At 33.1% G+C, this 26,248-nt stretch overlaps 1 protein-coding gene across 3 annotated transcripts in view; it reads right to left on the bottom strand.

Annotated features, from left to right (window-relative positions):
- Positions 1–9,249: 9,249 nt before the first annotated feature.
- The window catches only part of LOC118205209 (B-cell lymphoma 3 protein homolog), a 72,977-nt gene continuing 55,978 nt past the window's right edge, over positions 9,250–26,248 (bottom strand). For all 3 annotated transcript variants that reach the window (XM_085811613.1, XM_085811614.1, XM_085811612.1), the window contains 2 exons: positions 22,543–25,927; positions 9,250–11,079 (listed from right to left, as the gene is read on the bottom strand). In XM_085811613.1, coding sequence (XP_085667739.1) covers positions 25,817–25,927 — 111 coding nt within the window. In that variant the 3' untranslated portion in view covers positions 9,250–11,079; positions 22,543–25,816. The remainder of the gene's footprint in view (positions 11,080–22,542; positions 25,928–26,248) is intronic.

Raw genomic sequence — 26,248 nt, 5'->3', positions numbered from 1 at the left:
ATTGTAATTAAAATGACTTGTGCAAAGGTGTCTGCTAATTTAAACAGAATTACCCAGGGCAGTCGGCGACGACACCCCTTTGCTTACTGCCCCACGGGGTTTCCCCGATCTACTTGCTTAAATGCTTAAAGCAGAGTGCAATGAAGACAACCAGTGGCGGCACTGGCGGTGCATTTCTTAAGAACCACCGCTAGCTCAATAAATAATAGTAATTTAAATAATAAAATGTTAATTCACATGTCAAAGATCTCTTTGTACAGAACATTTCTTGTGTAGATCTTTCCATCATTTTTAAGTTCGCCTTGCAGAGGACCATCCATTATTTTTAATTTTACGTCCGTTCTTTCATGAACTCTTGAACAGGCAACATAAAGTTTACCGTGTCCAAATGCAGGCTCAGGTAAAAAAAATGCCAACAAGCTTAAGCGTTTGACCCTGAGATTTATCTATGGTCATAGCAAAGGTAAGTTTTACAGGAAATTGTCTACGTCTCAATTGAAACGGCAACCCTGTGCCGTGGCAACTTCGCCCCATTGGCTAGTACAGTTACGCAAACAACCAATAAACTATCGGCGACAAACAGACACTTAAGCCGCATATATATATGGGGTGAAGTAACATCATCTTCTCCGAAACGGCTGGCTCCCGGCCTTAGCGAAGCACACCGTTGGATTCCGCAGGTCCGTGGCACGCCATTTTGACCATTCGCGTCTTCTTGAGGGCTTTAATTAGCCGAGATATTAATTAAAAACTAATTTTCCCCTACGTTTTCCGTACATTTTCCACTTTCGTTTTTGGGTTTTCCTTATTAGAGGGATTTGGCTACGTGCCAAATTCTTTTTTCTCGACTATCTACGGAACGGCGCCGAATTGAAATTTCAGACGCGTATCTTTGGATTCCAAAAAATTCTCCGAATCCATCGATACCGTTCTCATCTTCATACGACTTTAATCGGCAGATATATTAATTAAAAACTGCGAAAACGTTAATTTCCGCGCTCATTTTTCCGAGTGGCAACAATAAATTAACGGCCACACACACTTTAGCCGCTTATATATATAAAGATGTGAATTCAATATCCACTTGGAAATATGCCATGTGATCAATGACACATAAATAAAACCTTTTAGTGTGCGAGGAAAATTTTCTGAGTTTCTAGTTTAATTCATAAAATGATTATTGTACGTACTACTTTTAAAAAGGACGTGTTTAAAAATGTGAACTGCGGTCCTTATCTTTAGAGTTTGTCTAGAACTAATATATGTACTGTAGTGAATAGTGTGTGAAAACTAATGTATGTGTAACAAGGAATATGCGACAACAGTTGGTAAATAACAGGAAACAGCTTTTGAATTCCCACCATATTTTTATTGATCTATTTTTCCCTTCATCATTGCTTTCATTTCACCTTTTAGGTACTCAATATGTCAGGCCTATGATTACAAAAAATTATCACATCACACGTTATTCATGGCTACATCAGTTAAACACGTATTAATTTAAATACCCTTTTTTCACATATTTCAGTGGAGTCAGTGTCATGTGTCAACTAACTATGCTGTGCCTGTAGTTCAAATTTTTCAACTTGCTGCCCTATGGGAAAAAAACTGGTTTTGGAGCTGGGTCGGCTATGTCAGTTTTCCCCGTTAGCTCAGATAATACCCCGTGGGAACAGTTCTTAAAAGATTTTTTAAACCATGTACGCTAACTGGTTTGTCCACTAATGCTTAAACCGCAGAGCTGGCTTCCGCCCCCGATATACTATCTGGGTATACTCATACGGAATTGCATGCCATTCAATTATCATACTGCATAAATCAATTAATAGGGGATTACAACTGAATATCGAAATACTTACAATGTTGTTGCATTACATATGGTGAAGAGATACATGTGCGTAGATTTATATCGAGTTACAAAGTTAATAATAGGCATTCATATGATATTGGTACAATTATATGTATAGAAATTCAAACAAAATATAGAGAAATGCTAGTAATTGCCACCTATGAGGTACAGACAGAACAGTGTAGGAGCTTTACGAGTATACATTAGTTGAGAGTTATGTACTGTGTAGGTCATGTGCTAGTGCACACCTCCATATGAAGATGATGCATTATAATGTAATTACAGTTGACAGTCAGAAGTAAGTAGCCGTGCGGTAGCTGATGTCTCTAATTAGTAAAGTTTGATGAGTCAATGTTGGCCATAGTCACTGAGATACGATGTGACTAGTCAGCAAATGTCTGCCAGTAGATGAATGCTGAATAATGCAGGGCCCAGGAACAGGAGTGCAAATTTGCAGTAAAGACCATAGTGGTCAACTTAAAAGCCCTTAGGGTTCAGTGCAGTACACACACTGGCAGACATTTGCTGGCTGGTCACATCGTATCTCAGTGACTATGGCCAACATTGACTCATCAAACCTTACTAATTAGAGACATAGCCTTGATCTTTAGCTGGTCTCGTCTTAGTCTCTTTGTAGCTTGAAACCTTTCTGTAGTTTGTAGTAGTCTCTTTGTAGTTTACCATTGGTGCCAGTAACTGTCATTAGGCTTTTTGAGCCTGTACTGGGCTCTGAGGGTGCATGAAAAGAATAGATGGTCAGGGTCAGCTACTTCACCATATTCGCAGGTGTCATTATCTACGAATCCAAAGCGAAATTTGTACGTGAGGAATGGGCCATGCCGCAGTTGAAAACTGCATCATAAAATATGTGTGGGACTGTGTATCGGTCTTGACTTTTGGGATAAACTGAAAGATCCGACGACTCGTGGTGCCGTGATCTTATCTTTGTTGCCATGAGACAATAATTGTTCTTGCGTCTGTCTTTTGATGAAAGAGATCGGCTTTAACCCTTTTGCCGTCCTCTCCTGTCCGTGAAAATTTGCTCCCAGCGGCCGTCTGTTTTTCGTAGTGTGTAATGTTTATTTCTCTGTACATCATAACTTTCCATACATGACTTTCGTAGTGGATGAACGTCAATGAATATTAAGTAAAATTATAAGGAAATAAAGCATAATGGGAAAATAATATCTCTGCTTATTTCTAACAGTATGATAATTTGATAACATTTGATCCAAGCGGTCCACTCCCCCCACTTTGTTGTTGTAATCTTTTAGAATTATTATTTTTTTTTTTTTACAGTTCTTTTCCCTGTTCCAACATCAATCATCGTTATTATGGACTGTACTCATCAAACGTATATCCTTCTTGTCTTTCCAATTCACAACCTCATTTTTTTCTCTTTTTGTGCTGAGTAGACGTTTAAGCCATCTCATCTCTCGCTGTCTTGTATCTTATGTAAAATGGCGCGAATATTCATAAAACCTGGGGCAAATTCAATTAGAAATAGAATGCTTGATTAGTGCTACCCTCTAGGAGGTACAGAAAACGGCGCAGCTCCCGTCCTCCTAATCGACTTGATTTAATGACTTTTTAGGGGAGCGCCGAACCATAACCATAAACGAGGACATCCAGCAGCCCAGCCATGTTCCATCCTCTAGGAGGTATTAGATCAAACAAAAATAAAAACTCAAGCAAGTAAACATTTAGAAAGCGTTTTAAACGTTTGAAAGTTTTAAAATGTAGAAGAACGCTTGAGCCGCGTTACGGACGACGAAGTTAATGTGCCTTTTTCATTGACGTCAGTGGAGCAGGCTGCCTCCTTTGACGACTGTGGAAAAGTACAAAGTCGAGCAAATGCAATTAACATTTTCTTCTAATATTTGATCTAAAGAAATGTCCCTATGTTGTTCAAATTCACCCACTTTATTCTGCAAGGTAATTCTTATACTGTGTATATTGTGGTACGTGCATTAAGTGTTGATATCACTAAAACGTGTGCTGAACGAATGTTTTGCACACACTTTTTAAATGTACACATAAATACAATTAAATCATTCGCAGTAAATCAATAATAGAAACTTTTATTCTTTGATGAAACAATTTACTTAACTTGTTAGGTTTTATGCATTTTTATCACACATATATATTTTCATGTCATTTTACATATCTCCTAATTAATATTTCTTTCTTTCACTTTCTCATTTCCTGAAAACTAGTGCTGCTGTTTAGTGTTTCTTATTAAGCTTTAATTAATATATGTTCAGATTTTTTTCCTCAGAAATTTACCTCATGTTATGTTACAAATAGGCATTATTTCAATATGTTTGGAAGATTAATATATTGAATTCGGATCTTCACTTTATTGTAATGTATACACATGATGTCATAAACTATGTCTTCAAAGTTATCCCTACTAATATGATGGTGAAAAACTGCAGTTGCTTATCATACTGTCAAGCTCAATTTTCCATCTGTTAAACTATTAACATGATCCAAGCCAGTCTGATATTTATAAAAAAAACATACTGAGGTAACACAGTTTAATGCATATGTAATTATTTTAGATTTGGATGTAATGTTAATGTTTATGTCAGGACAGTACAGCTATTTTGTAATTGTAAGCCTCTTCTTTTTTTAATTGCAATCTATTGGTGTAAGGAAAATATAAAATAAAATTATGTAAAGTGTCATGCACATATTTCACATAAACAGAATTTACTTTTGCTTTGGATATATTGCTATATTTATGTCAGGACAATCCAGCTATTTTAGATTCATAAGTCACATTTTTTTAGTTGCAATCTACTGGTATGTGGGAAAAGTATAAATAAAAATTATGTAATGAATGGGTGGTCAACGCCATAGATGGCACAATGTTTTTAAATTTTGAGTTATCTATTATATATTAAAGGTTATAAATACTGCATTCATACTTTTTAATACAATAAAATTCTACTGTCTCATGAAATCTCTTAGATAACTGTAAATCAACAATATAAATTCTTTCATGCAGATGTATTATTATTTAATAACTATTTAACAGGAATTAAACAATAATTGAAATTATGAATTCCTTATGTCAACTTTGTCTAAAAATATCATAATGATCATTTCCAGGTTTTTGAGTGCTTTATATTTTTCCTATTATTTGCATAACTTAGCATGCAGTCAAATGCCCACATACAAAACAAACATTCATTGGTTTTCGATACTTTACTAGTGACCAAATAATGCTCCACTTTGTCTTCACATACCTTTTCAAAAAAAAGACATCATTAGAAGTTGCTTTATACTTTCAAATAATCAAAAACAATATTCTTTTTCAGAATTTCAGTTATTAATGTAAATGTTAATACTATTGCATTTTATATTTTCAGAAAATATAGACATACCAATGAAATATTAACCCCTTCTTCTGACAAAAATTTTAAAAAATGCAAAAACAATTTTGTTTTATTATAAAGGAAATTAAAAAAAACATCTCTCCATCTCAAGCTCCCGCTCTCCAAAAACTGAATAAAATCTCCCATGTTATTTCACCATTTGTGATATTTTATACGAAACATTCGGCAGTATTCTGAAGTCCAATTATAAATACTTAAGTTCTGGTAATGAAATTTCCTGTATATCATTACATATTTTGTTCAACGAAATTTCTCTTCAGTACTTTACATGTATAATAAACATTCTCTATTCGTAAAAAGCAAATTTAACTTTACTATATTCTTTTAAAATACTTCATGAGTTAATGTCTGAATAGCTCCGTGTTCTATATTCCTTGATAGCTATAACTTTTAATGGTTTATTTTTAATTTGGAATTGAATATGCATACAAAGTTTATTTTGTTTTATCCAGCAACAAATAAATTAACTTCTACAATATGTTCCACAATACGTTTTCATCTCACATGCAATTGTTTTTGTCACGTGACCAAACAAGTTACGCTATTATATATGAGTCATTCAGCATTTTCTCCACAGGGGTACTGCGAGTACATGTTAGGAACATGCATATCGGATTACGTGGAACTATCCTTGCTTATCTATCATCTTTACCAGACTTCAAGAATTGACAAATATTAATTCCATCTCTCCTACCCAATTTGGATTTCAGAAAAAACATTCTCAAATTCTTGGCATTATCAAATTAGCTTAAGTTTTAATAATAAAGAATGTGTCCTCAACATTCAACAGGCTGCTTCCTCAACATTGAAAAAGGCCTCTGAAAAAGTATGGCATCCTGGAATTATCCACAAAATGATAAATTATAATTTTCTTACTTACGTCATGAAAATCATCAATAGTTCCGTCCAAAGTAGAAAATTTTCGAGTAAAATCAGGAACTCTCTCTCCTCTTAAATCAGTTCAAGCTGGTGTTCCACAAGGCTTTGTTCTTTCAACTATTCTCTGTAATATTTTTATTAATGACATGTCTAATCCTCATCGCACTCTTTTTCTCAAATCTGCAGATTACACAACTCTGTTAGCAGGTCATGCAGGCCAGACACTGCTTTTCAAATTCTTGAGAATGCACATAATGAGGTCGATAACTGGTGCATTAAAATCAACCCTTTTGAATCTGTTGCAATTCTTTTCCACATAAAAAAAAAGCTACAATTTAGAAATCAAAATATCAAAGTGCAGTTCAACAAATCAGTAAAATATCTCGGAGTGTATCTGGACAATAAATTAAAATTCGAGGAGCATGTAAATAACATTTGAATCAAAGCACAGAAAGCTTTCATGGCAGTTTATCCCTTATTAAAAATAAACTCTCACCTAAGCATTGAAAATAAAAGAGTTATTTCTCTATGTACGATGGACCCTGTCATTCTATATGCAGCTCCAGAAAGGGTTGGGACTCCAAACTGAAACCGAAAGAAGTTACAATATAGTAAGTTTCTCCACATCATCTCTGATGCCCCATGGTTTTTACGAAACAGTATCATCCATGCTGACCTTAAGATCACCAACACTGAAGAGGAGCTTTCAAAGTCTTGCGAAAAATAATTTCACAACCGTGCCCACGTCTAACTTACCTGAAACTTTGGAGATTTTAAATTCCGACCAAACAGATATGCAGAAGTACAAACGACCTTGCACTGTACATTGTAACTCAACCTGAAGTCTGAACGACTACCCTGAATTTTCAACTTTCCTCCACACTCTCTTAGCACAACGCAAAGTTCTCACCTCCGATCACATCCAGAATTCAAGGTCCTACTTTTTCTCTGGTTTGCATCACATTTTTACTTATGCATATTTAAACAAGCTTCTTCGTACAACTAATTATCCAAGATTCTTTTATTTCTGCGTTATGTTTTTGTAAAAAATGCAAAGTCTTACTATCGGAGATTTTTTATATCATTGTCAACTGCAATTTTAAATTTAAGCAATGACTACAGTTTATCATCTCATAATGATTTTTATGATTAATCTTCGGCTTTTAGGTGACTTCATTCTTTTTACCCAAAGTACCTCCAGCTCAATTTTTCAAGATGATCTTATTAAAGCCACAAGGCTGATACGCGACACACAACTAAGGTAATGGTAATGGTATCGCTGCTTGCACACTGATGCATAGGTTCAGCATGCCCTCTTTTTTTAGCAATTGTGACTCCAGTATTGTGCTTTATTTTAACTTTGGTTGTCTTTTGGTGATGCAATCTCTAATTAACGTGTAAACTGCATGTTTATTTTCCCTTTTCACATTCGTACCTTTTCTTTTAGCATTTTTTGCTTATTTTTTCATTTATTTTCACAAAATAATTTACAATTTGTGCATACATCTTACATTGCTACAATCAGAAGTCTTTAGATCATATTCTGAAAAAATAAAAAACTGGGGAGAGGGGGGGGAGAATATGTGAGTAAATACAGTATATATATCTTGGCAACTGCCTAAGTCATCTGTGCTTCAATCTGGCCCTGCCTTTCTTATAAAATAAAATTCGCATGTGAGAAATGTGTGTTATTATTTGTTTAAAAGGACATATTGTAAGCTGCTATTGGAAAGAAAAAATAAATATAATTTCAAGTCATTAAATATAGAAGAGAGAAATGTTAGTATGATTGAAAAGGCCTCTGTTTAGTTCATATAAACAACTACTTGTATTTAACCAGTGGAGAGCTATGAAGATTTGAGCAAAGGATTCATACACTATCCTATAAAGACAAAATGTTTTTTTTTTCTAATAGTAATATGTTTTACTTTTTACAGCAACAGAAATGACAAGTCAGTATGCAGGAATAGAAAACATTTAAAAATTAAAACAAATCACAAAATATTAGAGATTATAACTGAAGTTTGATAACAATCATCAGCGCCCAGTCTTAAAAAATCCAACTTACAAGTTGATTAATAAAACATATTTATCATTCAATGCAAAATGCTTGCATAGAGCTGGGTGACTTCTCCAAATAGCAAGAGTTATACACTGCAAGCTCTCATGTTACAAAAACAGTCAATTTTTTGTTGTGCTAAATATAGAGTTAATCTAAATTCAAAGGTCATTTAGCAATTGCTTATTTACTCTCATGAAAAAACAAAAGAAAATGTTATATGCAATAAATCATTTCCGACAAGAGTGACTTAGCTAAGGAATGCTGCCTTTGCAAGGGGATCTCTCAAATTTAATCTTCAAATGTTTGATGTTGCATGACTTCTGTTTTTGTGAAACTTCAGCTGATTTTCATAACACTTCTTTATATTAATCACCATAATACCAAGTACCTCTGACTCCAAGATGATCTCGTTAAAATCGCAAGGCTGAAGCTGGACACACAACTAAGATAATGGTAATGGTATCGCTGCTTGCAAGCTGACGCATAGGTCCAGAATACCCCCCCTCCCCTTTTTTTAATAATTTTGGTATGACTCCAGGATTGCGTTTTATGCTAATTTTGGTTGTCTGTTTGCATTCGGTGATCCAATGTTTACCTCACGTGTTAACTGTATGTTTCCATTCCCCTCTTTACATTTGTACATTTTCTTTTAGTGTCTGCTGCTTATTTTTTTAACACAAGTGCATTATGTCACTTATATCAATGGTCTTATCAATTTCAACAACATTTCTTTTATTTACACAAAATAATTTCTATCTTTGGATACATTTTCCATTGTTACTATCAGTCTTTAAATCATATTCTAAAAAAAAAAAAAAAATGGGGAGCAGGGAAGAATATATAAGTAAATACAGTATACCTTTATGTATCCTGGTAACTACCTAGGTCAACTGTGTTTCAATCTGGCCCTGCTCTTCACATAAAATAAAAAATCAAATGTGAGAAATGTGAGTTACTATTTGTTTAACAGGGCATATTTTAAGCTCCTATTAGAAAGAAAAGATACATTTCAAGTTACTTGTGTTAAATATAAAAGAAAGAAATTTAAAGACCTCTGAAATGAAAAGACCTTTGTTTAATTCATGTCAACAATTACTTCTATCCATCCAGTGGAGAGCTATGAAGATTTGATCAGAGGATTCAGGCATTATCCTATAAAGACAAAATGTCTTTTCTAATAATATATTTTACTTTTCACAGCAACAGAAAAATAAACCAATCAGCATGCAAGAATAGAAAACATTTTAAAATTAAAACAAATCACATAATATTAGAGACTATAAGTTATGTTTGATAATAATCATCAATGCCCAGTCTTAAAAATTTCCAACTTACAAGTTAATTAAAAAAACACTTATATTGATCATTCAATGCAAAATGCTTGCATAGAGCTCGATGAATTCTCCATATAGCAAGTGTATAAACTGCATGCCCTCATGTTCCAAAAACACAGTGGTTTTGGCTGTGAATTTGAGATAAATAGGAATAAGTTTATCAAAAAAAATTTACAAAATAATTCTTTTTATGCACATTTCTCTACCAAATCTTCAAATTATAAACAATGTGGTCCGAATTTCGATTTGGGTAGTAAAGTTGTTTTTTGAGGTTTGCATTTTTAAGAGGTAACACTGTGATAAATCTGAACACTACTGGTATACGTAAAATGACAGTTTCATTGGAATGCACTCTATTGCCTATTTGGGAATAAAAGTTTTCTCTGCAATGCATGTTGACTTACATTTCTTCATTTATTTTCTAAAAGATTTTGAGTTAAAGAAAAAAACAACTTTTTTAAAATTAATTATTTATAACTCACTCATATGAAAAATGTATTACATAACTGTATTCTTAAAGAACAATACATATTTTTCCGATTTTAGCTTACGTCTGCTAAAATCAAACAACAGTTATAAAAGGAGGTGGAAACAAAAAGAATATGTTTGCTTTTTCTGTCTGAAAGAAGAATGCTCAACTACACAGTACACTAATTTCAAATTTATATTAATTTATATTTTATTGGAACTTACTTTCCTGAATACAGGACAGAGAGGAAAAAAAATATTTATTTACATTTACATGTAACCATGCGAATCGCATATAAAATGTGAAACTCTTAATTTACTTCAAATATTCTTTCCATTGAAAACATGTCTTATTATTTTTTAAATGGTTTAAATATGGATTTGCGGCTCTCGAACATTCATGAAATCCACCATGAGGCTGTTGTCGTCATAAAGTTTGGCCACCCAAGGTATATATAGTAAGTTATTTGCACATGCAAGTATGTTAAAGGCACATATTGCTTTCCGCACAGGTACAAAACAACATGAGTGTGTTCGTGCCATTTATACTCAAAAGTCATATTAAATCTTTATCACACATGAACAAGTTGTATGTGATGAATTATTTGCATCATTAAAATAAAATTGTTTACACACACTGGGGGCAACTTACATGAATGCAATGTTTGTAAGTGCATTAAAGAGACAAATACTTATCCAGCAACAATGAGAAATGACATGAATGTGATATTTGTAACTAGATATTCACAGTTAAATGTGTGTTAGAAACACACATATTTTTACCCACACTGGTGAGAAACTATAAACATGTGCTAAATATAGCAGTTCATTTAAATTCAAAGGTTATTTAGCAATACATGTGCTTATTTAATCTCATGAAAAAGTTATATGCAATAAATCATTTTCATGCATGAGCAAATTAGCTAAGGAGTTTATTAAAAAAATGCTGCGTTTGCAAGGAGATATCTCATATTTAATCTTCAAATGTTTCATGCTGCATGACTTCAGTTCTTGTGAAACTTTAGCTGAACCACGCTTCACCATAATGCCATTTCTAATCACCATAATGCCATTTCTTGCAAACTGTAAATACAAATAAGAAAATATCTAGAATTACAAAATAAGCTTACTTTTAAGTTCTGAAATATTATTTGAATTTTCAAAACTGAACACAATGTAAAGCCAACAATAAAGTCGAGAAATTATCCAAATTGGTGTACAAATATTTTTAATTCATTTTTTAAATCTGGAACACAACACAATATAAATCTGATTTAAACTTATCAAAAACACAAAACTGTAATTAAACTTTATTAAGGTTCACTAGAAACTATGAAATTATGCATTGTATGGATATTTACCTAAATGATAAGTGGAATTTGGTTGGAAATTAAGAATACAGATTTGTAAATAGATAAAAAATAACTAGAACAAAAAAAAAAAAAAAAAAGAAGAAGTTGAAAAGAAGTATTTAAAAAAGACTGATGAATAACATTTTGAATAACTCTAGAGTTCCATTTAATTAAATGAAATTTAAAAAAAAAATTGTGTACGTATTTTCATTTAAAATGAAATTACATTGAATTACCTAAACTAATATACCTCATCATATTATTTATTTAAATATGATTTATAATGTAAAATGACACTTTCCTTATAATCAAATAATTATAAATACAGTACAAAGTGTTTAATGCGGGAGTCCATAATCCGGAATGATCTATAATCTGGACCTCAAAGCTACAAACTTTCTGCACATGCTTTGCGTTTATGCATGCGCATAATACGTTTACACATGCACGTTTAATGTATAACGGACAGTATAAGCTAGGCTAAAATGATCTAATTATCTATTTCAGTTAATGTTGCAGATTGTGTTGTTTCTTAATCTTCTAAATGGATCTGGCTTATTATTTTTTGCAGACTATTAGAGCAGTTTTATAAAAAGTAAGCTTGAACTTTCGATTATGTCAAAGAGTTTCCGATTTTGAAGCTGCCAAAGGATCTACAAAGCGAAAGCATGTTTCGATGTCCACCAAACAAAAAATGGATAAAGGCATGAAGAAAGTGACAGAGAGGTTAGTGAAAACGAAAAAATTTCGACTGACAAGTTAGTCGGTATTCTCGGCACAGCAATTACAGGACTTGAACAGCGGAACTTTGCAACTGAACAAGAAATTTTGTCTGTTTATAGAATTAAAGAGAAAGTATTAGCACATAAAACGAAGCAACTTAAACAACTTACATTGAAAGAAATGTTTAATAAAGTAAAGAAATAACTATTAAGGTTTTTTTTTTTTTTTTTTTTTTTTTTTTTTTTTTTTTTAATTTTGATACCCTTTCGATCATAATTGCTTTTTATTTCATAAATTACAGTTTCATATTTTGGTACTTTTCAGTTTCGCTTGCACAAAACTCTCCAAGCAGACTTTGTTGCCAACATCATACAGTACACACATAAAAAATGTTAATTCTAAGAATTTTTTATTTTGAAGGCATAAATATTTTAATATGGTTTAACATTTTGTAAAAATACATTAATTTAAGAATTTACTATGCTTTCATGGTTCTACATCCTGATTTGCCGGTTTAAATCGCGTGACCCCAAGTGTGACCATCTCACGTAAACTGCGCTACAAAAATCTAATTCTCTCAGCAGTTATCTACATTAATTTCAACTTAAATCTTAATTTGGAATACAAGTTTAAATGCAAGAATTATTTCAATTTGTACAAATAGCTTACTCAGAAAATATGTAAACCGCAGTGCTTTACTTCGCTAGTGCATTCTCATTAGAATTTATGAATTTAACAATTGATTTTGCCTTTTCTATATTTTTGCCTTTGGGTGTGCAGTGTGATTGCATTCTAATTGACTTAATTACCATGAATGGTCTTAGGGCATAAAATTTAACTATCTTGTAAAAATTCTACATAATTGTATGCCAGTATTGAAAGAAATAATCAATCGGATAAGAAATGGCTGCGACTTGTTTTGAAAATGAGGCGTAAAAGGTTATCAGCGAAGATATTCCGTTTGGCATCAGTTGTACCATTATTGGCGACTTTATCTATTGCGCCAGCAAAACGGAAACGTACCCCTATTTTTAATTGTATAATTTTTGCATGCCATCTTACCAGATTTAAATTGATGATCTATCATCCGGAAAAACCTCTAGTCCAGAATCGCTGAAGTTCCGACGAGTCCGGATTACGGAATTTGTACTGTATAATAGTAAATAACTATCTAAGATTGATGTTTTAATTTAGATGAAAGGTTAATTTCATATAATATTTTTTATTATTATAATTTATATAGAAAAGGCTAAACATGACTGAATGGAAGCGTAAGAGTAAATAACTATTCCAGATGCTTATTATAATTTATATAAAAATTGCTAAACATAACTGAATGGATGCCTGCATCGCTATTTCGCTACCCAGTTATCGCTAAAGCATAATTTCATCTTGTTGGTTGTTCAAACATAATTTTCTATAATGAATAATGCTTTTTCTTTGAAAAAGTTCTCGGTAAAGTACAGAATCGCCAACTTATTTGTTTGCTGCTTTTTACAAGGGTCAAAACAATTGCATTTTTGTCAATTTTCTTTTACTTTTTAAGTGAAGATAGGTCGATGTGTACATAGATAAAGTCAAGTTTGTGTGCACAGTGCCATTTTTCAGCAATTCTGGGATTTTTGTTTTTAAGTGAAAATAGGTCGCCGTGTACATGGATACTGAGTATGTGCAATTCTTAAAAACGTGTCAAGCAGTGGGTGATTCTGCACTTCACCCAAAATTTTATTGCAGACTTTTCATCATGGGCATTTCCCATATTGTTAAATCCATAGGATATCAAAAAAGGATTTAAAAATTAAACTAGTATTTCAATGGCATCTTAAGAAATACAGAACTATATAAGCTTACGCAATCTGAAATCAGTGCGTACGCTAGATTACGCGAGCTGTTAAATGGGCGCATTTGCGCTGAAATTCTTTAACGGAATTATAATTCAAAACGGAACAATACCAAAAATTCTTTTGTACAGATAGCTCTCCATGTAATAAGATTAGAACTATTTTTGCAACTTTCGGTATAGGTGTCTAATGAAGAGAAAGTAAAGAGAACATAAACATGGGTAAAAGTATATTTACGGGTAACCTCTTGACAAAAACTGCAATTTTTGGCGGTACATGGAGACCAAGTTTGTGCGAATCTTTGACTTGTTATTTTGGCTTTGTGTAGCGCCAAAAATTATTTTAGCACCAAAAATCGCTGCTACACAAAGACAAAATAACAAGTCGAAGAATTGCACGAACTCAGTATCCATGTACATATTAACCTATTTTCACTAAAAAAATATCAGAGAATCTCAAACTTGGCATTGTGTACTCTCTTGGCTTGGCAATAAATGAAACAAAAACTTTATGATAATACATGGGGTACCCTTCAGTCTACACTAACCTAAACATGTTAAGAGACCAACTTTCAGAATCAAAAATAAAAAATTCAAATAATTTTGTTTTCAATGTCCTTAAAAAAATTCTCCAAAAATAAGATATTCATCAAAAATTTCTCACAAAATATGACCATTAAATGATAATGCCAACAAGACTTAATCATTTTGTCACATATTTTAGAAATCGTATGCCTTTAAATCCTGAGTATGTGAGTTAATCGAAAAGACACCCCTACAAACTCTGTGCGAGCAAACAGATGCAAAACTTGTGAATTTTGAAAAGAAAAGAAATCAGAAAAGTGTAAAGTGAATTTTACAGAGAAAACTGATACACATTTAAATATACAGAAACAATTACACAATATACAGTTCTCACGAAAAAATATTAAAGAAGAGAAATGAAACTAATCTTAAAATAATTTCAACAATACTTTTACCTTTGCTCAGTACTTCCAAAACCTCCATACTTTCCGAAGCTCCTAGCAAAAAAGCTACTGCCTATGACATTTATTAAATTTTTTATTTTGTTTAACATGTGTGCTTTATAGCATTTATTATTTTATTTTATTTTTCAGAGACAAACTATTCCTAACTTCTTAAAATGGAAAACAATTTCATCTTATAATATGATAGCAGAAAATACAACTGAATTACTTTAGCTTTCTTTATCTATTACATGAAAAATTATAAAAGTTTTCAAAATAAATACTATCATGCTTCGATTTCTTACATGCAGAGATATGACGCTACACAAATTTCTTCTTATACACACTACACACCTGGTGTCACTGATCTTAATATGTCCAAGATTTGACTGAAAATGTCGGAGATTTCATTTCACTTTTCTAACAATGCAATGGAACGCTTCACTTATTTTGTAAATTTTATACACTGACACATTTGATACTCGAGCCCAACAGGCATGGTCTTTAATACTTGTTCAGGATGAGTGGAAATATCTAATATAGTTTTCATGACAGGTACCAAGAATGGTATTACTATCTGTAATGGCATGGTTGTAATACGTAACTGTGTGAAATTCAGAAACAGTTTAAAGCAAAACACAGGGTTGCCACTCAAACAGGAGAATGAAATTCCCTGACTTTTCCAGGTTTTCCAGGTGTGTTTCAAGAAAATTCCGGTCTATCCGCGTAATGTACGTTGGCTGTGCTAAGAGGTAAATTAATTATGGTATTACTTGTATTGTGTAGCAAATTCACTTAATTATTCAATAAATCCCAGAGGACATTTATTCTTAATTATTCTTGGTATACTTTGTTTGATAATTTTGTTTAGTTTTCCACTTAAGAAACTTAATAAAATTTAAGATATATACATTGGATAACAAATGTATGTTTTATTTAATTATTACTCATGATCATCACCAGTTCAACACGAGGCTAATCCGGTCCTTATAAATCACAACGCAATGCTAAATAGTTAGGCTAGATTTTAGGTAAATTTAATTTGCGTGAGGTATGTTCTTAAAAGGCACCTTAACACTTGAAAACACAAATATAATTATAATAGTTGTTGTTTTCTCCACTGAAGATTGAGATTAGAATCTTCCCAATCTGGAATAAAATAAGGCTTTTTTTGCAGACATTCTGCAGCTAAACGAAAGAAAAAAATCTATTTTAATAAATTGAGGTATTTTATATTTATTTCGCAGCATACATAAGGAAAAAATATGTGCATTAAATTTCGTGATGGTATGTCATCATACTGCTATAATTAATTTCAGGATTATGCCAGAGAAAATTTCCTGAAATTTGGAAATATTATTTACTAATAATAAATAAATTTAGAGGGAAGAAGCAACATTAAATTATATGAATAACATAAAAATAAAGATAATTACTTAAAAATTGAATTAGAATGATCAACGATATTTTAGCGAATATAGTTACATGGCTAGCCTAGATGACTGATTACTATTTTTTTTTTTTTTATTTTACTGCAAAATGGCAAGGTATTTATTAAAAAGACAAAAAAAAGGTTTAAAAAGATTTTGCGGTAAAATTCTAGTATACGGTAAGGCTTTGGCACGATTTTAAAAACTGTCGCCAAGACCAAAATGACCCGTTTACTGCGCATCATGATGTCGCCAAATCCCATTATTATTCTAACCAAAGAACGTCTATGTAAAGAAGAAACGGTTTCATACAAGTAAAATGCTATTACGCCGCTAGAATGCGGAGGGAAAATTTGCCAAGGGATTTGTCGACGGAACCTGGCGGCCAGAATTTTCCTCTCCACGACGTGTACAGGAAATTGAGGAACACGTGTTAAGAAGAAACGCTCTTTGACAAAAAAAACTACGAAAATCCGTTTTTAAATTATTGCGAAAAATCCAAGAAGAAACATTTTATCAAAGGACGTTTCTTCTCGGATTTTTCGCAATAATTTTAAAAACGGATTTTCGTAGTTTTTTTTTTCCTTGAAAATAACTAATCCATGAATTAATTTACTTGCGCCAAAAAATATTTTCTTTTCCTTTAGAGTTTAACCACTTGCGCTAAGACTAAACTTCACGGTTGCGGTGCCGTGCGCTAAGCGGTAAAGTGTCTCATTTACGCCGCTCCGCATCTGCGAGTGCAATCCAGAGCTGTAACTCGAGAAATAAACAATGTCGTTGTTAGGCGACGTGTGCACCATGTTATTTTCATTTTTGCGATAAATGCTTATCGCAAAAATGCATGTGACGTGGTGTTCACGTCGCTCGCGGTTTGAGACAAAAGCATCTTGACGTACGTGTGCGTGGCACGTCTTTTTAGCGCAAGTGGTTAAAGAAATTTTAAACGATATTCATTTTATGAACTCTTGATAACGTGACCTTCGAACTTCGACACCGGTTTCGAGCTTTGGCGACAGATATATCAGACATGCACAGCTGTTTCCCTCTATGATGGAATGGAGCCACGTCTGTTGCAGAGAGGTTTTCCTTCTTTACAATACATATTCTTTGATTCTAACCTCCATGATACCGTATACTAGGATTAAACCCATTTTGTTTTATACGAGAACAGGTACTTTCTTTAGTTCATGCACTGCACATGCTATTCTCGAGAATACTGGAAACCAAAACTTGCGGGAAAGTTGCTTTGCCTTTCTAAAAGACAATCAAATTGGAGCTGCGAAAATTGGCTCTATGCCAGCTACCCGAATGACACTCACGTGATACATAATTCGCCAAAAAAGTTATCTCTTCCGACGTCGGCGCAAAAATTGCTTTTTTTGGCGGGATCGTTGTATGAACTTCCCTGACTTTTCCAGATTTTGACAAAAATACTTAAAATTCCCTGACTTTTCCCTGAATATTTTGGTCAATTTTCGAATTCCCTGACTTTTCCCGGTTCTCCAGGTAGCGTGGCAACCCTGAAAACACAAATAATTTACAGCATATATATTGGATGAAACATTTAGCCACCATTTAGAATTTCAGTTTTTGAAGTTCTTATCCAGACTTCATTATGCAGCAGATATAAACATTGAACACTTATCATGTAAAAATATATTGAATATTTCATCTTGTGGAAAAAAATAAATGGTTTATAATTTATTTTCATCAAATGTGAATTTCTGTTTCTTCTACAGGTTCACTAGTATGCTTTACACTATTCAGATTTTCCTATCTGATTTCTAAGAATTTTGCTATATGAATATTCTGTCAACCTGTGAAAAAATTCTAGACATGACCTCAAATGAGATTTTCTAGCTACAGAGACAAGTGCTTACTGCAAAAGCAAGTAAGAGTTGTTTCTAACATATGTTCAAAACACTGGAGGCCACTCTTCTGCGCAGATAACATATACATTTTTGTCATCGCACTAAATGGCTCATTACACACGTTTATCTCTTATGCTTATATCCATATTTAAATCCTCTTCGTGAAAACGAATGAACATTTATGCACTACATAAGACTTCTCGATACAAGTGACAACAGCGGTAACCCCATTTGGTTACATCATTCAGAAAGCATACAGGAGCTTTGCAGGAGGAAGTCACTAGTGCGGAACGTTCACGATCTGGGCACCACTTTTAGTTCTTTGAGGGAGGAACATAACACTTACCCACTCTCATAAATTCATACCATATCCTGGAGAATAAGCCTTTGACATACAATTGGGGGCATTTCTTTCCTTAAAAGTCTTAACCTCTGTGCAAAGCTTAAGTGCAAGGGAAAGACAGGCCTACATTCAGAAGTTAGAATTGATTTTTAAGGCATCTTTTACGATTAACGGTGCACTCTGGTTGAAATTATAACTTATCACGAAAACTGAGAAGTACCAGAGCCGGGCTCTAGTGCAATTTAAGCTCTGGGGCTCCTGGTTAAAAACCTATCCCAGCAGAACAATTTTTTCGATTTTTCAAATGTTGACGAGCATTGTATGGGAAAGAGTAATTGCAAGTCTGATATAAAGGTGATCATGAGTCGATGTTGACGATAAGAGTTCTAAAAATAAGCACCGAGTAGGCAAGCAAATTCACTTTCGAGAGATAGCTGTAACCGAGTGTGTAGCTGGATGGAGAGCTTGGGGAAAAGTAGCAAACCTGGTGCCATTTATTGGCCATTTCAGGAGGTGTTGAAACTGAGGAGTCAGAGCAGTCATGTGCAAAGGAGGAAGAAGGTGGTAGGTGGGCGAGAGATTCTCAGTGTGCAGGGGGGCTCTTTTCATTGCCATGCAATTTTGAAGGGGAAGCCGAAAGCAAGGGGAGGAGTTAGTCTAAGACATGGGAGTTAATAGAAGTTTAATTAAAATGAAGAAGAGTTGCAGTTAGGAGATATCATCTGAATTAGTTAATTGTTGGGATATTAAGTTAATTAGAATTTGAGTTATTAGCCTGTAAGAGGATTAGGAAGATTATGTAGATTTTTTCAATAACAGTTTGAGCGTTTCTTAATTTGTTTAATTTTTGGTTGATGAGCTTTGTTAGCTTAGATAAGAGAATACTGAAAATTGTTTCAAGTTCTTTTATAGCATTAAAAAATTCTATGAAGGCTGATGAGGAGTTTTTGGAGGTTTTCGGTTTTGACTGAGTTCAAGAGTGGGATAAGGTTGATTTGGAGTTTTTTCTATCTGCTGTGGTCCAGAATTTTGATGTTTATTGAGTAGTACCTCATAGTAGGATTTTTTTTTTTTTTTTTTTTTCTGATTTGCACTAATAGTTTTGGGTTTGGGGAATTTTAAGGAAGCACGATAAGAAGCAGAGTGAGAATTACTGCTGTTTACACAGATGGGATTTTCTAAGAAACCTGCTTTTGGGCATAGTGAAGTTTTGTGTTCTCCTGCACACTTGACACAACATGGGGCTAGGAAACAGTTTTTGGAAGTGATGCCATTTTTGGCACCGTGAAATGAGGTTTTTGTTTATGTACCTTTGAATTTCAACTATGAATAGTGAGAAATGTGTAATGTCATATAGAGAGCCAATATTGGGTGTAGGAAGAAGTTGAACTTGACATAAAGGCATGGGTTGTTGTGTACATAAACATATCATTTGTACTACTTGCTAACCTATGACACTCAAAAATCAGGAGATTTTTTTAAGAAATCGGGAGATTTTTCACAATGTTAAAAAGACTTTTTAAATGAGGAAAATATAGTTTTTAATAATGAATTAACTTTAAATAGTAACTAATTCTTAAATGCAAGCAACACAAAAATACCTTACACATAAAAAACATTTTTATTACTTGCATCGTTTAAGAAAACAAAACAAAACAAAACACAAAAAAAAAACCTTTAATCAGTTTTTGTACAAATGGTATAAACAGTGGCAGATTTTGCTTTCTTTAAGAAAGAAACTTCATAATTTTGTTCATAGCAATTGCCACGTAGGCCTGCTTTCACTAATAAAAGTTTTCTAATGTGTCATCACTAATATTAGATCTACATTTAGTCCTCGTTTTCGCAACAACACTGAAAATCCTCTCACACTCTGCATTACTATGGGGAACTGTCAAGATGGCCAACATAATTCTAGACAGTTCTCTATATTTTAAAATTCCATCAGCATCTTTCAGTTTTCCAATTAAACTCCACTGGGTGTCAATCCTAGCTGATTTTATAACTTCATCCAAGTTTTCTAATTGTAAACTGCTATTATGCAGCTGTTGGACTGTTGGACGCTGCATAATAGCAGTTTCAATTTTTCCTCCTTTGTAGAACTCCTTTCAAGATTATAATAAATATCAACAATGTGTTCATCCACATTTATTGGTAAAGAAGCTACTCCTTTTTCAGCTGCTAAATTTAAGAGGTGACAGGTGCACCTCATAATCTGCAAATCTGAATTTTTCTTTCTGAAGATGCCTGCAACACCAGTCTTCAAGCCTACCGATACTGGTGCATTATCGGCACCTAGTGCTAAGCAATTATCCAGAGGGACTGCATTTTCTTTTAAAGTTTTAATAATTAGCTGTGCTATATTAAAGCCGGTCAAATGTCCTTCCAAAGTGGGGACAGAAAGTAAACTGCACTCAATTTCTGAAGACTCTGGATTAAAAAAAGAAACAACAATTGGATACAGTTTTGAATCGGTATTATTGCTTCCTGTTTTAATGCGATCAATAACTGAAGATTTATTTTTCAAATCCATTTCTTTAACAATTGCACCTCTTTTGGTTCTTGCACTTAAGTATTTCTTAGCGATTTCACTACCAGGAAACATTTTTCTAAATAAAGCTGCAGCGTGATCCGATGCATTCAGTGGCAGGTTGTGCTCCAGTAAAAAGGCAGAGAACAGACATTCTGCATTAATAACTTTTTGGTTTTTTATTTCCGAAGAAAATTTCCCCCCCCCTCCAAAAAAGCTCATGTTGCTCTTGTGTTTTTGTGTATGCACATGTCTGAGACCATCCGCCCTTCCACCACGCAAAATCGAAAAATCGCAACGACAGGCGGTACACATCGCAAATTTATTACATTTCCTTGAGGAAATAATGGAAGGAAAGTCAACTGTGTACGATTTTTGAAACGTAAACGAGTATTTCACCTTTCTCGCAGACATAACAAAAGATGATAATTTCTAAAACTATTTCCCAAAGGCACGTGTACTCACACAACTCAGGACAAAATTACTGAAATTAAAGAGCATCCAAATAACAGCTTGTTTTGTCCTCATTGGCTAATATATGCCAGATGACACGCAGTGGAGCACGATGCCCATTGGAGAACTGGAGAAGGACGTTTCTGGATACGTATATGCTATCACTCACAAAGCAGAAGTTATCTAATTCGCAAGGTTTTGTTTTAGGTATAATCTAGAGAAAATTCATTTGCTTCGGACGTCCAAAATCACTTTTTTTGTTCATATAACAAAGTATTAAGCCAAGTTCCATAAAAATCGTGAGAAATTTTAAGAATAAGAAAAAGTCGGGAGAAATATATTGTAAATCGGGTTGGCGGGAGAGCGGTCGAAAATCGGGAGTCTCCCGCCTAAATCGGGAGAGTTGGCAAGTCTGTACGTTATATCCTTGTTCAGTTAGAATGTCACTAATTTTTGTGGTGTCCATGTCAATAGGTAATCCTTGTATTACGACTTTAATTGTTTTTTTTTGTGTAGTGCATTCATGAGGTAGTGTTTTTAAGATATGTAGTGAGAGTTCTATGATCATCGGAAGTGTTTGAAAAGATTTTAAGAAATTCACCGCTACTTTTGCTGTAAAATTTAGAAGAGGATTCAGGGGCAAGTTGCTTCAGATATACATTTTGTTTGATGTTGCTTGGGAGTTTTACCATAATAGGAGGTACAGAGTTTTTTTTAGTGGAAGAGTAGTTTGATCCTCAGGAGCTTTAGGAAGATTATTTTGAGTATTATCGTTATCCTGATGATATTTTGCATTGTCCGCATTTAAGGTATGAAATTTATTGCTAGTAGTCATGGGATTTTTTTACGTGTTCTTTTTTTCCTATTCAGGCTACTCGAGTGGGTTTAATGAATCCATCATTTTGAGTTGAGTTATTATCAGAAAGATCAGAGTTATCTAATATTTTCCTTTTTAGATGTTGCAAGTTAACATTACTAGCCGATTTAGAGGGAAAGGGTTTAGTACACTGAGAAATTAAAATATCTCGCTTACCTATTAGGTAGTCCTTCTGCAGCATGTCTTCTCGTAACATCTTTGCAAGTGACTTGGTGTATTTATCCAGTTCAGTAACAGGTCTAGTAGTGTCAAGTTGTTTTTTCGTACCCTTGATTGTGTTAATTTTCGATTCCAATACCTAGATTTCCAAATTTAGTTTTTCAATCAACAGAAGGTCCATATTCAATAGCGGTCATTGTATCATCACTGAAGTCATCCATAGCCACACTCCAGTTGGAAAAGCTTTTACCCAGAGGAAGAACACCGTGGTTCGACTTAGGATCATGGCTCGCCATGAGAGCGGCGGAAGAGAGCGTAACCTTCACCCATGGAGGCTTAAGGCAAATGTCCAGAAATTCTCATCCGATTCGCAAGGTTTTGCTTTAGATATAATGTAGAGAAAATTCAATTCATGGAGGTAGGAAAGGAAGGAGGGGCCATCCGGCGCTAGAAGTGAAGCACTGCTTTGAAGCTTGGGTCACCAGATGGTGTTCTTTGTTTACATTCAGAAGCTTGCTTGACACGGTTCTGATAGTATTTCGACAGACGACAGTTCCATACAAATCAAAAAACGGGACAATTCCGCATAAAAGAAACATTCCTAGTATGATGGATAATAACAATTTGTATAGTTTAGCGACATTTAAGCAAAAATCACATCTTGGTTATTTTTCGATAACTAACAACAGCGATTTTGATTATGAATTTGTTTTATAAAATTCTAAGCTGTTGAACTACAAAAATACAAATTTTAGCAAAAATGTTATGCATAAAGAATGAAAAATACCTTATGGTACCTTTAAAATTGTATACGTCTTTCGATACCTTTGATAGAGTATTCGCTACTTTTATTTTATGTTCCAAACGCCAAAATGTTTTAAATAAAATAAATTTTTTTCACATCCATATATTATTGTAACATGTACCTTTTAAATTTTTAGAGAGGCTTTACTGCTGCTCATTTTAAACTCATCGTTTTAATTTTATATATCTTATTTGTAATTCGGCACATAGGTCAGATTAAGTTTTTATTAAATAGAGTAACACATGCAAGGGTTATCTGCCTAAAGAGAGAGATGCCATCGCGGAGGAATTTTGAAGAAAAACTGACCTTTGAGTGGGTATTAAAAATAATGCATATAATTTTCATTCAAATTTATTCATATATATTTTTTATGTAAAACTTTCGGGTGTATGCTAAATTAGTGTAAATTTCTTTACATGAAAAATATAGTGAATGCACAGAAAAAGATTTGCACATGCCGGAAATGAAAAATAGGAAATATGTATGGGTATTTATGCATGTGCTTGCAAAAAGCATGTATCTGCCTTTGACAAAATACATAAATATTCATTAAATTATTTATAAATGTATTTGAAATGAAGAATTTATTCACTTATAAACAACTGTAAAAGTACAGTGAAGAAATCTAATTATTTAATGTATCTAATTTATAATGATTATAAATGTTATATATAATATATAATAATCTTAATATTGAATTGTAAACATAAATTGAAATCCTGTTGACAAATATGTTATAAAACGATTTAAGCAAGAATTGTAAAGCAATCTGTTAAAAGGTATTGTAAAGCAAATGCTATGGGATGCGCACTTAAGAACATAATAAAGAGTTTTGGAATATGTATTGTTGAAATGAAGGGTAAATAAAATCTGATAAGTATAATTAAAAAAATTATTCCCCTTACATTTTATATTAACTCAGTTACAAGTTTTAAATAATACTTAAAAAAAAAAAAAAAAATTATTTTATTCCCTTTCAGAAATGTTCAGAGAAAGTTAAGTACTATTTAAAGTATTTCCCTAATTCCTAATAATTCTATAATTTAAAATGAACCGAATAGAGCATTAATTATAAATTGACTTACAGATTTGGATTTAAAAGATGCCTCAAAAGCCAAAAAATCATGTCATATTTCAGAAAGTATTTTAGGAAAAAGCTCTATAAATAGAAAAGAAATAATGCATAATTTTAATATTAATAATACAATAAACTTTGATCTTAATTTTTGTACCTTAACCGAATAAAATCGAATTACCTTAATTTTTTTTCCTAATGTAATTAACGAAAACTTGAAAAAATATTTCATTCAAATTAAACCATTCTGAGAAAAATGTCCTGTGAAAATGCATTTAATTCCGTTCAGAATGAAATGTTGTTTAAAAATATGTTGTTTTTATATACTTAGGACTCTGAAGTGCTGTAGAAAAAGAAAATATATACATTTATATGTATATTTAAGATGTAATTACAAAATATTTACATCCGAACGCATCAAATCCCATTGAACTCAATGGTAAATGACCCAATGTTTTGGTCACCACGTAGGGATCGCCGGTGCTTCAGAGCAGGGTACGGGAGAAACTTGCTTAGGGCTACTCCATCTTACTTCCTACCTCCATGCTACAAGGAGAGGGGAAGAAAATCTAACAAAGGTCATTTTCAGGACAATTTTAGTTCACTCTAAATGAAAAAAAAAACTGTAAACATGATTAATTTTTACTGCAGTTTTTGACACGTAAATAGAATCGAATGCAAGCCGGGCAGTGAGTTAAATAAAAATGGGTGATTAAAAGCTACCATTCTGCCAAAGAAATGCACGAACTTTGATGCTAAGCTTCACCACGCCTGCCGAAATATCACATATATATATTTAAGAATAATATTAAAACCTTAATGTATGATACAATACTTCAAACAAGCGTTTTAAATACATAAACTATAAACGAAGTCCACGGTCTAAAAGGAACTTATTTAGGTTATCTCCTACACTACGCTTTTTCGCTGCGCTGCCCGCAATCTTTTCATCCCTCAAATATTATTTAAACGTTATTTTAATGACTAAGTACGTAGGCAACGGCAAACTGCTGATGCCTTTAATATTTTGAATGTTCTTCCAAATTGCGTTCAAACATAATTTATTTAGTTGAATGCAATTCTTTGATTTTCTGGACATTGTTTTAAAAACTGAAGCATTGTTTACATTGCCATAGATAATGATGCAATCCTCCCAGCTGTGAGCGTGAAGGTTTGCACAATCTATTAGCAACTCTGCCAGATTTAGATTACCATTCCGACAGGCATAAAACAATGCAACAAATCCCCTGTGATCACGGATGTCGATGTAGTTATTTCCAATCAAGAACATTTTGACCAAATTTTCTTGATTCGAAATTAGCGCCATGTGAAGAGGGGATTGTCCATTTGAGTTGGTTACGTTCACATCCGCTCCTCTCTTCCTAAATTGTTCACATATTTAAAAAAAAAAAAAAAAAAAAAAAAGAGGATTGTTTCGTATAGGAAGCACGTTCCACCGCCATCAACAGAGGGGTCGTTCCGCGACTTGAACACTGGTTCACCTAAAAATTAAAACCAGTTTTAGTATTAAATGCTAACTAAAATACTTTAACAAAAACAAAAGCAATAAAAGAGAAAAAACTATGCGATGAATCATAAAGTTTCATATACTTTTCAGCAAGTATGTCCGTTTTGAAGAAATGTTTTAAATCTAAAAAATCTTTACATAAATAAATACAGTACAAAGTCCGTAATCCGGACTTGTCGGGACTTCAGCGATTACGGATTAGGGGGTTTTCCAGATAATAGATCATCAATTTAAATCTGGTAAGATGGCATGGAGAAATTATACAATTAAAAATATGAAATCGTAATTTATGAAA

The sequence above is a fragment of the Stegodyphus dumicola genome, chromosome 2 (assembly GCF_044657685.1).
Source record: "Stegodyphus dumicola isolate Sdum_Otavi_A_Nest chromosome 2, ASM4465768v1".
NCBI classification, from domain to species: Eukaryota; Metazoa; Arthropoda; class Arachnida; order Araneae; family Eresidae; genus Stegodyphus; species Stegodyphus dumicola.
This window is presented reverse-complemented; position numbering and strand designations above follow the sequence as displayed.